Source organism: Dendrobates tinctorius, unplaced genomic scaffold (genome assembly GCF_039654945.1).
Source record: "Dendrobates tinctorius isolate UK_male_01 unplaced genomic scaffold, ASM3965494v1 ptg000105l, whole genome shotgun sequence".
NCBI lineage: Eukaryota > Metazoa > Chordata > Amphibia > Anura > Dendrobatidae > Dendrobates > Dendrobates tinctorius.
In genome coordinates, this window is record NW_027361773.1 from 8,826,706 (window position 1) to 8,840,324 (window position 13,619).

The 13,619-nt window shown below is 40.2% G+C and overlaps 1 protein-coding gene across 3 annotated transcripts in view; it reads left to right on the forward strand.

Annotated features, from left to right (window-relative positions):
• The window catches only part of SFMBT2 (Scm like with four mbt domains 2), a 371,940-nt gene that overhangs the window by 294,280 nt on the left and 64,041 nt on the right, over window positions 1-13,619 (forward strand). For all 3 annotated transcript variants that reach the window (XM_073589037.1, XM_073589038.1, XM_073589039.1), the window contains one exon: window positions 8,550-8,659. In XM_073589037.1, coding sequence (XP_073445138.1) covers window positions 8,550-8,659 — 110 coding nt within the window. The remainder of the gene's footprint in view (window positions 1-8,549; window positions 8,660-13,619) is intronic.

Sequence of the window (13,619 nt, forward strand, 5' to 3'; positions counted from 1 at the left end):
GCTTGCTCTTGGTCCATGTTCATCGGCCTCCCTACCTTCCGTGGTTTCTTTGTAGTAGATCCACCACCATGACGCATAGGAATTCCGTAATTTGTCCGAAAGTTAATGTCACACGAACGATGATACAGACAGTCTGCAGCATGTAAGTCCTTCCCTAAGTACACGATTCTCCCTTGAATGGTGATTGCCCAGTCATCATTATGCTGTTTGCAATGTGACAAGATGGACCTTACAAATCCATCCGTTTTAACAAAGCTATATATTAAATAGAAAATGGTAGCACACCAAAAATGAAATATGTGAAATACGAATAGCAAAATGGCTTTAGTAATACATTTCATAATGGCTTTTGTAAGGCATATCAAATATGAAATAAGTGAAACATGAATACCATAATGGCTTTTGTAATCTAGAAAAACATATGAGATACTTAGCACAAAATTTGGCCAAAAGATGTGAGCCCATTCACCAACGACAAGATGATCTCAGATTGAATGGGTCCCTATACTGACTGCCTAGTGTGAACTGACCTCTGGCTAGTAACATGATAAAGCCTGTATTTATAGGACGATAGGAACCAAAACATGTGATTGAATGCGATTAAAATCACCACTTGATGAGGGGCGGAGTGCTCAGTCAGAAAAACAGTATACAAGTAATAGAAAAACTGACGGCACATCTAGAACTAGTCTGAATAGGTGCATACCAAAAGGTAACTTACATATTAAATAGAAAATGGTAGCACACCAAATATGAAATATGTGAAATACGAATAGCAAAATGGCTTTAGTAATACATTTCATAATGGCTTTTGTAAGGCATATCAAATATGAAATAAGTGAAACATGAATAGCATAATGGCTTTTGTAATCTAGAAAAACATATGACATACTTAGCACAAAATTTGGCCAAAAGATGTGAGCCCATTCACCAACGACAAGGTGATCTCAGATTGAATGGGTCCCTTTTGTGCTAAGTATCTTTTGAGCGTATGCGTCCATTTTTCATTTACAAAATATCCGTGGCCTAAATAAACAAAAAAAATGTTGATTAACATGCAGTCATCTTAAACAGAACTGTGAAAAGTGGTTGGTAGGGCATAATTAACTGGAGAGTTTGGTCAACTCTTTAAAACCGTTTCCTGGCAGCAGTTTTAATCAAGATGGCCTGATGGTTGCCCTATAACACAAACTGCAAAGATGAAGAATGCTGCCTTTATTATTATAATGGATTAAGTCTATAATCAGTAGTCTGATGAATTGATTCTTCTGTGTTTATAAAAAGACATTATGACCTCATTACAAAATGACCTAATTACATACAAATACATGCTTCTGAAACACTTATTTCATATTGTATGGGTACCTAGTATTTGTGATGACAGTCCTGTTCCTATATATATACAGTAGCATGTAAAAGTTTGGGCACCCCTGGTCAAAATCTATTCTATTATTTCTAAGCACTGTTTTTCGGCGATTCATTTGTATCCCCGTTCATACTGCACCCACACACACAAATGATACACCATTTGAAAGGTAAACTTGCCCCCATCAGCAAGAAAAAAGCCAAACAAACCACATCCACAATTTGATCACAAAATACAGTTTAAACAATAATTCAATAATTTTCATAAACCTGCTGTAAGGAAAAATGACCTGTAAGTGACACCACAGTACCCCAAAGCACACTACCAACACATTTGTATACATGCACTGCTTTTTCGCTGATGACTTCACCCCACACACACATGATACACCATTTAAAGGGAAACTTGCTCCCCTCAGCAAGAAAACAGCCAAACAAACCACACATTCATAATTTTATCACTAAATACAGTTTAAACATTCATTTTCATAAACCTGCAGAAAAACACAATGACCTGCAGATGGCACCTCAACTGGAAAACACTTTTTGGCCTCTACTTATCAAAACAATTTATTGTATTACCAATCTGTCTAGCCTGATGAAGAGACCTGAGTAGTCTCGAAAGCTTGCAATTTGTTACCATCTTTTCAGTTAGCCATTAAAAGGTATCAGCCACTGAGGACTCTCAATTCTAAATATTCTTCTATCTACTCGCTAACACGGTACAAAGATATATATCTTTCCTGTATCAATCTACATATATAAATACCTGTCTGTGTTCATCAGCTCATGAAATACATTTACATTTGACCAGCTTGCCTTTTCTGAAAATGCCTGCGCCCCTGACCACCAATGTGTGAAAATTTCGCATGGTCCAAGCTAGTTACTGTTATTGTGAACCTTTAAGCAAGTTGAAGATGAAATGATCTCTAAAAGGCCTAAAGTTAAAGATGACACATTTTCTTTGTATATTAGGCAAATATATATATATATATATATACACTCACTGGCCACTTTATTAGGTACACCATGCTAGTAACGGGTTGGACCCCCTTTTGCCTTCAGAACTGCCTCAATTCTTCGTGGCAGAGATTCAAGAAGGTGCTGGAAGCATTCCTCAGAGATTTTGGACCATATTGACATGATGGCATCACACAGTTGGCGCAGATTTGTCGGCTGCACATCCCTGATGCGAATCTCCCGTTCCACCACATCCCAAAGATGCTCTATTGGATTGAGATCTGGTGACTGAGGAGGCCATTTGAGTACAGTGAACTCATTGTCATGTTCAAGAAACCAATCTGAGATGATTCGAGCTTTATGACATGGCGCATTATCCTGCTGAAAGTAGCCATGAGATGTTGGGTACATTGTGGTCATAAAGGGATGGACATGGTCAGCAACAATACTCAGGTAGGCTGTGGCGTTGCAACGATGCTCAATTGGTACCAAGGGGCCCAAAGAGTGCCAAGAAAAAATTCCCCACACCATGACACCACCACCACCAGCCTGAACCGTTGATACAAGGATGGATGGATCCATGCTTTCATGTTGTTTACGCCAAATTCTGACCCTACCATCCGAATGTCGCAGCAGAAATCGAGACTCATCAGACCAGGCAACGTTTTTCCAATCTTCTACTGTCCAATTTCGATGAGCTTGTGCAAATTGTAGCCTCAGTTTCCTGTTCTTAGCTGAGAGGAGTGGTACCCAGTGTGGTCTTCTGCTGCTGTAGCCCATCTGCCTCAAAGTTCGACGCACTGTGCGTTCAGAGATGCTCTTCTGCCTACCTTGGTTGTAACGGGTGGCAATTTGAGTCACTGTTGCCTTTCTATCAGCTCGAACCAGTATGCCCATTCTCCTCTGACCTCTGGCATCAACATGGCATTTCCGGCCACAGAACTGCCGCTCACTGGATTTTTTTTCTTTTTCGGACCATTCTCTGTAAACCCTAGAGATGGTTGTGCGTGAAAATCCCAGTAGATCAGCAGTTTCTGAAATACTCAGACCAGCCCTTCTGGCACCAACAATCATGCCACGTTCAAAGGCACTCAAATCACCTTTCTTCCCCATACTGATGCTCGGTTTGAACTGCAGGAGATTGTCTTGACCATGTCTACATGCCTAAATGCACTGAGTTGCCGCCATGTGATTGGCTGATTAGAAATTAAGTCTTAACACACAGTTGGACAGGTGTACCTAATAAAGTGGCCAGTGAGTGTATATATATATAATTACCTAGTAGCACAGCCTTCTGAAAGTATCACAACTTGTAAATACTTTTTGTAGCCAACCATGAGTCTTTCAATTCTTGTTTGAGGGATTTTCATCCATTCTTCCTTGAATAACTCTTCCAGTTCTGTGAGATTCCTGGGTCATCATGAATGAACTGCTATTTTGAGGTCTAGCCACAGATTTTCAGGCAACAGAAAATGCTTTTCTGTCATCTTATAGCCTTCTCCTGCTTTGTGTTCCTCCACCATTTTCAATTTCAGAGTGCTAGGCAGCGGCTTAGAAGAACCCATCCCATGGCTGCTGTTTTTTGGCACATGGTTAGAGAAGGCTGTTTTTTTTATATAGCTGGAAAATTTGCATCACCTGGCCCTTCCAAACAATGAAAGGGAACAAGCCAAAACCGTAAAAGGCTAATTAAGGTCTGAAACCTTGGTCAAAGTTATGTGAGCAAATCTCCAAGGGTGCACAAACTTTTGCATCGGCCCATTTTCCTTTTTTGTAATTTTTAAAATGTAAAAAATGTCAATATATTTTTTGCCTAAAATACAAAGGAAATGTGTCACCTTTACCTTTAGGCCTTTTAGAGATCAATTCATTTTCAACTTGCTTAACGAATTACAATGACAATAATTTTGACCCGGGGTTCCCAAACTTTTACATGCCACTGTAAATGTTTCAGTTTTTTTAAAATTCATTTTTCTTCTTCAAAACTAGAGCTTACTTATGGCTGTTTACTATCATTTAGTTTCCAGTCTGTTTTTTTAAAATATATTTTTCTTTTCTTTATCTGCATTATAATAGGGGTTAATGTGAAGAGTTCATTCAGAGCTTTTTTCTTTTAAAAAAATGTAGCTCTTTATTCTCCGTGTTATTACGGGCTTTGCTCATGAGACACTTTTTTATAGTCAGGTTTAAATCCCTGGCTGGGAAAGTGCACAGGAAGAAATGCATACAGTACCCATTTTTTTCTTGTAACATCAAAAGATTCCACTTGGAATACAACATTCCAAGTATATTTTATACTTTCAGGTGTGAAATTGATCTGTTAAATGTGATTTCTATAATCATCTTACAGCTACAGATTATATTTTTAGGATTTTATACTGTAAGAAATGGAACAATTTGTATATAGGCTTTTTTAATGAAAAACAAATGTCATAGCAATACAATGGAATTTGGCTTCAATATTTTACAATTTGATCATAAAAGTTTTGTGAGATTAGCCAAAGTTCAAATCTGCAAATAATTCTGTAGTTTTCTTTTTAGACTCTGGGTCCCGTATACAGGCTTCAAGGACATTAGTAGCTATAGTTTAAGTAACCAGTATCAAAAAACATTAATGTTTTACCTGCTACTTTTATATTGATGACCTATTCTTAGAATGTCTTTAATAAAAGGTGGATGCGGGTCTGATTTATGGCATCCTACAATCAGCTATTATGTGCTTTGGTAGTGGCCAAATGAAAACAGTGTACTGAACGTAAGGGCTCATACTCACATGTGAGAAACTCGGACCGGCACTGCCGCCGGCACTCAGATCGGAGCATTAAGCTGCATGTATTTCTATGCAGCTGAACGCTCCGCTCCGGAGTGCCGGTGGCAGTGCCGGGTATTGACATGCGCGACTCGTTCTAGTTTCTCGCATGTGAGTATGAGCCCTAAATGTATGTCTCTGCTTCTCCATTTCCTGTGTCACTGAGTCCTATACTGTCTTAAGTATCTATGAGGAGCAAATCAGTGATGATTTCAAGTAACAACCACCAGAGGAAGTCATACATTTTAATTTGACAGTGGTGTTGGCAGACTTTGACTGGCCCACAGGGGAACAGGTCAATCCCCCGGTGTGTCCCTGTGAAGGAGCAAGCCACTTAAGGGCCCTTTACACATAGCGATATCGCTAGCGATATCGCTGCTGCGTCACAGATTTTGTGACGCAGCAGCGATATCACTAGCGATATCACTACATCTGATACTCACCTCCGACCGGCTCCCCCGCTGGCTATCGCTGATTGTGCGAGATCGACCTGGTCCATTTCTGGTCGTCGGCTTCCTGCTGGGGCTGACGAGCGAGCCATGGACGCAGGCGGAAGACGGTCACCCTCGCCGCGTGTGATGGTAAGTATAGACCGCCGACCTTCTGCATCGCTAGTGAGATTTGCCTGTTTGGCAGCTCACTAGCGACCATTTAGCGATGCACCAGCGATCCTGACCGGGTCATATCGTGGTCGGGATCGCTGGTGCATCGCTAAATGTAACGGGGCCCTTACCCCTCACAACTGATCAATAGCTGGCCCAAAACATTTGATTCACTACGCACAGACAAAAGTGACATCTCATCAATCATTTGGCAAACTACCTAGCTTATTATTATATAGAGGCAGATGTAAATTTGTGAAAGACGATAACGTAATATGTAGCTGATTATCGGGCACTCAGAGTCAGTGTTACTGGAGGACCCTTGCCACCCCAGTCTGACACTGGTGCTTGGCCTTACCCAGCCTTCCAGTTGGGAACTAGTATGTTAAAGAGACTTTCCTACTACAGTATACAAGTCAGCAATATATACTGTATTTTAACTTGTCTTGTTCAGTTTAGATGTTCAAAATTGTATCCGGCTCTTATTCTCTGTGATATCTTATTTTTTGGGAATGTTGAGTAACAACTATAATAAATGTGCTTGCACATGTGTAGTCTTTTGGCTCTTCCAAAGTCTTGAATGGCAAATCTGCCTAGAAATACAGTACATCTTACTCTTTCATTTTACTGCAAACTAGGCAGATTTGCCATCCAGAAGTCTGCAAGAGATAAGTGACACCCCTGTGGGAGCTATAATGGCTATATCGATCGCCACCCCGGAGATGGCTGGATAGAATTTTTAATAACTTGTTATAAGAGGACAAGCAGTTAAATATGGAGACTATATTCTCTCTCTTTCGTTTTGGGCTGAATTGCATGTGTGGCTGCAGTTTGCTGTTTTTGTGTTTTTGCCGCAGTTCATTGTACTGTCGCTTTATTGAGATGTTTATTTTATTCGAGACGCTGAAACAACAATAAAAATAAATTAGCAGATGCTTCTTGGTGAATAGTGACTGCCTATCTAAGCAGCATTCAGATGTAATTGGTTTAGATTCATTCACCCATGAATTGAATATACTACATTTGCTTTGGGAAATATTCGCAGTATGCCCGATGAAATTTATGACCTAATTAGAGTCTTTTGTAGATTTACTTTGCATTTCTCTGCCAGCAGATCGCTCTACCAAGGTAGTGAACTCTAAGTAAGTTTCTCTATGGCATCCTCAGTGGTGCAAATGAAAAAAAAGGATCTGGCAGAAAATTAATTAAAGGCACTGCCGACCAAACTTCTGTGCAGTGTATTAATTTGTGGCTTTTTATGGATTGCTTACTGTAAAATATGTGGTAGCCTTCACCATCATTTAATGTGCTGCTTCCAATATTGCTAGTTGGCATTGCCATACAGTTCTTTCAGAAAACATGTCTCTAACATATGACTGGTTAAGAGACACTCAATGTTAGGGATCAATCAGCAAAACCATAAAAAATGATAGTTTGAACTGGTAAAATCAGTAACTTGGAAACATTATTTGCATGTGGTATTGGCAAATCACATGTACGATTTATGGTAGTCAGTATTCTGCAATGTGGCAACTAACAGAAGCGCCATTTAAACTGAAGGTCTCTATAACTGACATCTGCAGGTAAAATAAGTGTTAAAAAGTGTCTGATCAAAGAGTTTTTTTTCTATTACAACAAGTCTTTGATTTATCAGTTTTATTGCTCTATACTCTGCCTCATAATTGGGGACCTCTAATCAGGTATTTGTGGACCTTTTCAGTGGGTCAACCATTTGAAAGCTTTTAAAAGGTTGGTCTGAAATCCACATGAACTTTCATCCTCAATCCTCATCTATTTGATGCCATAACCTAAACTCTTTTCTCATATACTTGAATTACAAATTCCCTTTCTTTTCCTAACTACACTAACTGCTTTTTTTACGCTTCATTTAAGAATCTGAGTGCATGCTGAGATAATCAAATGAAACATCTTCAGGGGCAAAGGCTGCAGTCACTGCTGAAGCCTCTGCCCCCTCAGTTCGGTCACTGCTGCAGCCTCTGCCCCCTATATAAAGCAAAGCATCATCAGTGATGCTCATTTCAGGGGCTGGGTTAGTCCCAGTGTGATGTGCACAATGACAGCGCACTCCCTGCTGCCGGTTCAGATCAGCAGTAACGAGTTGGCTACAGAGAGCATTGTCAGCATACCCAGTATGTAGGAACCAATTACGTCTTTTGCAGAGGCGGCGTTGATCTCTGCACCCCGGGTATTCTAACAACGCGCTCTGCTGCCATCTCATTACTGCTGATCTGAGCCAGCAGCAGAGAGCGCGCTGTCATTGTGCACATTACACTGTGACTAGCTCAGTCTCTGAATCGAGCGTCACTTATGAGGCTTCGTTTCAGGGAGGAGGTAGGGGTTGTGGCAGTGACTGCATCTGACCCTGATGATGGTTTGTTTAAGTATCCCAGCATGTACGAGGATTCTCAAATAAAGCATCATTTAAAATGAAGTAGAAAAAAAGAGAAAAGCAGTTGTATAGTGTAGTTAGCAAAGAATATGGAATTTTTAATTCAAGTATATTAGAAAATAGTTTAGATTATGGCATTAAATAAATAGGGATTAAGGATGAAAATTCATTTGTATTTCAGACTACCCCTTTAATCTCAGCTAAACTTGTACCCATGTATTATTTGCTTTTCATGTTCTTAATTTAAGTTAAGTGTGGAGTAAAACCAAAGAGAAAATGGTTAATATATCTAGAGATGAAATCATGTTTTTTTTTTTTTTTCGTTCAATGTCATTAAATATTCTCTGTTAAATGGTACAACTGGCAGCAGTGCAGAAACTTACTTGCTATATATTTGCGGCAGGTCCTCAGCATGGTAATTAATGCTGCCTACAAACCTGGACAGGTCTTACGAGAGTTACAGTTAGTAGAAGACACATCATGGAATTTCCAGGAAGAAACACTCAAAGCCAAGTAAGTAATCCATGGCTAATACACACAGGCAATTATTCTTACTGGTGCTTTATCCTCGTGCACTGTTATATAAAGTGAGCAGCGCTGAGAACAAATGAATTCTGGTTAAACAATGACAAGCAATCCCCGAACATACTGGGCTCATGTATTAAATGCTAATTAATAGACTGCTGGAGCGTAGCAGATACTAGGTCGGACAATTAGGACACGTTTCTGTTTTATGTAATATTTTAGTAGTCCGCGAGAAATGCTGCAGAGCTGGAGCCTTTGTATGCTGCCAGGCAGACATACTGGAACAAGATAACACATTGATTAATACTAATACTTCACATATGATCTGAGTTACAGTACTGTCTAATCTCCATTACAAAATGTACACAGTAGCTAGAATTTGGCACTTATCAGATAATAGTTACATGTCCTGCTGTGATATTAGTAATTGTTAATTATAACTACCATAAGTACATTGTAGCTGCATTTACACCTCCTGAATGTGGCCATTAAATGACCACATATAGGCTACATGCAAGCCGATCGGCAGTCCTTTAACTGCCTGTTTGGACAAGTCAACCGCACTACCATGTGCTCAGAACAATCATTAATATGATTGTTCTGTGCACATAGATAATTAATATTCTCAGCAGCACATGTCCCTGAGAGTCTTGATCCTCATCAGCCAGTGTAAATGCAGTCCTAGGGTGTAGATTGTGGCCCTGAAACAGCTGCCGATCGGCAACATGTAAGCCAATTAGTAGGAGCATAACTATAGTGGGTGCAGGGGTTACAATCATTCCCAGACCATAGAGCCTAGGAAGAGGCAAAAAGTCCCTTTGGCCCATATGAAAATACTAGATGGAGGCCCAATGCTATCGCATCGGGAGAGCGGTAATGTCACGATGGGGGCAGGCTTTGCAGCATTGAGAATCTTTCCCCCATGTGCTCACAGACCTATCCACTCTCTTTCTCCATGTGCTGACTTCTCCCACCGGAGCTCTCTTCTTTGACCTGTCTACCCCATGTGCTATCCCCCTTGTCTAACGTCCAAGAAGAAAGAAGAAAATTCGGCACCACTGCCGCCACCTTAATGTGCACTATAGTGCGGTACAAACACACACCTGGGCTGCACGCTAGCTACCCACAGAACGGGTGCTCAATCCAAAGAAAACCATGCATAGCAACGTTGTATGGAGAAGAACAAAAGGGATGGCAGGACCCATTGAAGCGCAGTTGGCGTGAAGCGGCCGTTGTCCACAGTTCACACATCTCTCCCGAGCCTATGCTTTTTACCTGAACATAAATTCACTACTTCAGAACAGTGAGTGCCATCCCTTTTGTTCTTCTCCATACAACGTAGCTATCCCCCTTGTCTGCTGTCTCTCTCCTTCCTGTACTGTGTTCTCCCCTCATGTGCTGTCCCGTTTGAGCTTCCTCACCCCTGTGCACTTTTTCTCTCCCCATCTGCTGCCTTCTCTCATGTCATCTCTTCTTTGACCTGTGTAACCATGTGCTCTCGCAAAAGACAATACTGACATTACAGCAGGAGATCGCAGTGGATACATTTTGTGAGGTAAAATATTGTTTAAAAACAGTCAGTGAAATAATTTACCTCACAAAATGAATCCTCTGTGATCCCCTGCTGTAATGTTAGTATTGTCTTTTGCTTCCTCCCCTGCCCAGGAGCTGTGGCATGCTCCATACACGGTCAGACACAGACAGTTATTAAAATGAACTTTTGTTTGTGGGAAACCCCTTTTAATGTAACAGGCTTCCTCTGCCAGTAGACACGTCGTGCATCTGCCGCCGGGATCAGCCAAATAATTCACTGCAGCTGCGCGTAATTCACCCAGGCGCAGTAAATCAGACCACCACCATCTTTGTGCAGACAGATAGCGGCGGTCACATTAAAACTGCGCATGCACTCCTCCTGTACAGAGATGGCAGCAGTCAGTGAATCATTCGGCTGATCCCAGCGGCAGCGTGTTCGTGACGGTGTTCCACTGGTGCTACCATGCAAGAGACTGCCTGAGTGAGTGTGTGTGAGAGTGTGAATGTGAGTGAGTGAGTGTGAATGTGAGTGAGTGTGTGTGAGTGTGTGTGTGAGTGAGTGCGTACGGCATAAAGAGTATGTGTGTGGTGTGACGGTGTCCCGCTGGTGGTACTGCACAATAGGTTGGTACTAGCAGCAGTTTCCATATTGAGACCCATCACTTGAGTGTCCCAATATGGCAGTCGGTGAACTTCCTCTGCTTGGAATTCTGGGATACGATGACATCTGGACAGAACAGGAAATTAAAACAATACATCGCAATTATATAAATAGACAATACTAATAAAGACTAATGGTGGTTGGGGACCCTGTTGGAGATTTTGTATTGGGCCACCAAAAGCTTCAAGTTATGCTACTGCCTTTCAATTGTTTATTAGTCTGCTTATACAGGCCTACCACATGTCCATATGCACAGCATGATTGCTAATATGATCATTCTGTGCACTTAGAATATCATTTGAATCAGTTAACACCTCTATTTTTGAAAACATTCTTACTTTGTTTCATTTTTCACACAACTGGCTAAACCTTTTGCACAGTACTGGATGTGATAGTAAAAAAATGCATACTGTATGTGTGACCAGAATAATTACATGTGAGGCCATAATAAATAGATATACGAGAACAGAATAAATATGTGCGGTCAGAATAAATACTTAGGTGTGGACCAGAATAATTACATATTTGAGACCAGAATAAATTCATATGTGAGACTTAGGTCAGATTCAGATGAGGATAATACAGTTCCATATACAGAGCTTTAATGTATCTATTTTCTTAGAATTGTGGACAATTTACATATTAGGGAGCATTTACATTATTTGCAGTGTACTTATATGTATATATATGATTGACGCGCCTGATGACTGCTAGTGTATAGATACTGTATACAGTGGCATATGTTTATCACAGGCTCCCATATGTAAAAAATAAAAAAGTATATCATGCAGTTTACTTTTTTTACTGAATTCTCATGTATAGAAAAGCGTAATGTACTATTTAATTCTGTACAGCAGAAAAAAGGTATACTGCCATATACAGTCATGGCTGAAAGTGTTGGCACCCTTGAAATTGTTCCAGAAATTGTTCTCCTCAAAAAATATTCCAATTACACATTTTGTTATACACATGTTTATTTCCTTTGTGTGTATTTGTACAACACAAAAAAAACAGACAAAAAAGACAAATTTGACATAACTTCACACAAAACACCAAAAATAGGCCTGTCAAAATTGTTTCCAAAATTGTGGGTAAACATCTTTGTTTCAAGCTTGCGATGCTCTTTCGAACTTACCTGTGGCAAGCAACAGGTGTGGGCATTATGAAATTCCCACCTGAAGCCAGATAAAAAGGGGAGACTCAATCTTTTAATTGTTTGTCTGTGTGTGCCACACTAAGCATGGCATACACAGACAAACCTAGGTTAGTACTGATGAATGGGCCCTGTTTGACCCTGAAACACACACTTGTAACCTGTTCCAATAAATGATTTAATTTTAAGGAGTTTTCATCTCAGCAGCGCATAAGTGATACCTCCCTTCGTTTTCCTTTTTACATTAAGCATGGAGAATAGAAAGAGGATATGAGGACTTAAGAACCAAAATTGTTGAAATATATCAACAATCTGAAGCTTACAAGTCCATCTGCAGAGATCTTGATTTTCCTTTTTCCATGGTGAGCAACATATTTAAGAAGTTTACATCCCTTGGCACTTTAGCTAATCTCCCTGGACGCGGAAGGCAGAGAAAAATTGCTAAAAGGTTGCAACACAGGATAGTCGGGATGGTGGATAAACAGCCCCAATCAAGTTCCAAAGAAATTCAAGGTGTCCTTCAAGCTAAGGGTGCATCAGTGTCAGTGCAAACTATCCATCGACATTTGAATTAAATTAAGCGCTATGGCAGGAGACCCCACTGCTGACGCAGTGACATAACAAAGCTAGACTGTAGTTTGCCAAAATGTACTACTGGTTACCGAAAATGGAATGAGGCTCACAAAGAAAAGAACACAGTACCTGCAGTCAAATATGATGGAAGTTCAAAGATGTTTTGGGATAGTTTTTCTATCTTTGGCACTGGGTGCCTTGACTGTGTGCAAGGCATCATGAATTCTGAACGAAGGATTTTGCGTCACTATCTAGTGCCCAGTAACAGAAAGCTGGGTTTGCGTCCTAGGTCATGGAGCTTCCAGCAGGACAATGACCCTAAGCATACTTCAATAAGCACCTATAAATGGATGGAAACCAAGTACTGAAGAGTTCTGATGTGGCCAGCAATGAGCTCAGATCTAAATTCCATTGCACACCTGTGAGAAATCTTGAAATTGCTGCTGGGAGAAGGCACCCTTCAAATATGAGATACCAGGAGAAGTTTGAAAAAGAAGAGATGTCCAAAATTCCAGTTGAGAGGTGTAAGAAGCTTGTTGATGGTTATAGGAAGTGATTGATTGCAGTTATTTATTCCAAAGGGTGTGCAACCAAATATTAAGCTGAGGGTGCCAACAATTTTGCCTGCTAAATTTTTAGGGATTTGTGTGAAATTATGTCCAATTTGCTTTTTTTTCTCAGTTTTTTTTTTGTTGTGGATCCAATACACACAAAGAAAATAAACATGTATAACAAAATGTGTAATTACAATTATTTTTTTGGATGAATACTCCATTTTCTGGAACAATTTCAAAGGTGCCAACACTTTCAGCCATGACTGTATCAGCTTGTCAGAGGCCACCCTTTGGACTTCCAATGGTTGAATATCGGCATATGGTTACATTTGACTTATACACTAGGAAATTTTCAAACACAACGTAAATGCATTCTTCTTCTGCCCTGATCACATCTTCATGGTATTGTTTTTCCATTTTTAAATGTTTAGATCAGGGATGTCAAACTCAAGTACACAGAGGGCTAAAATTAAA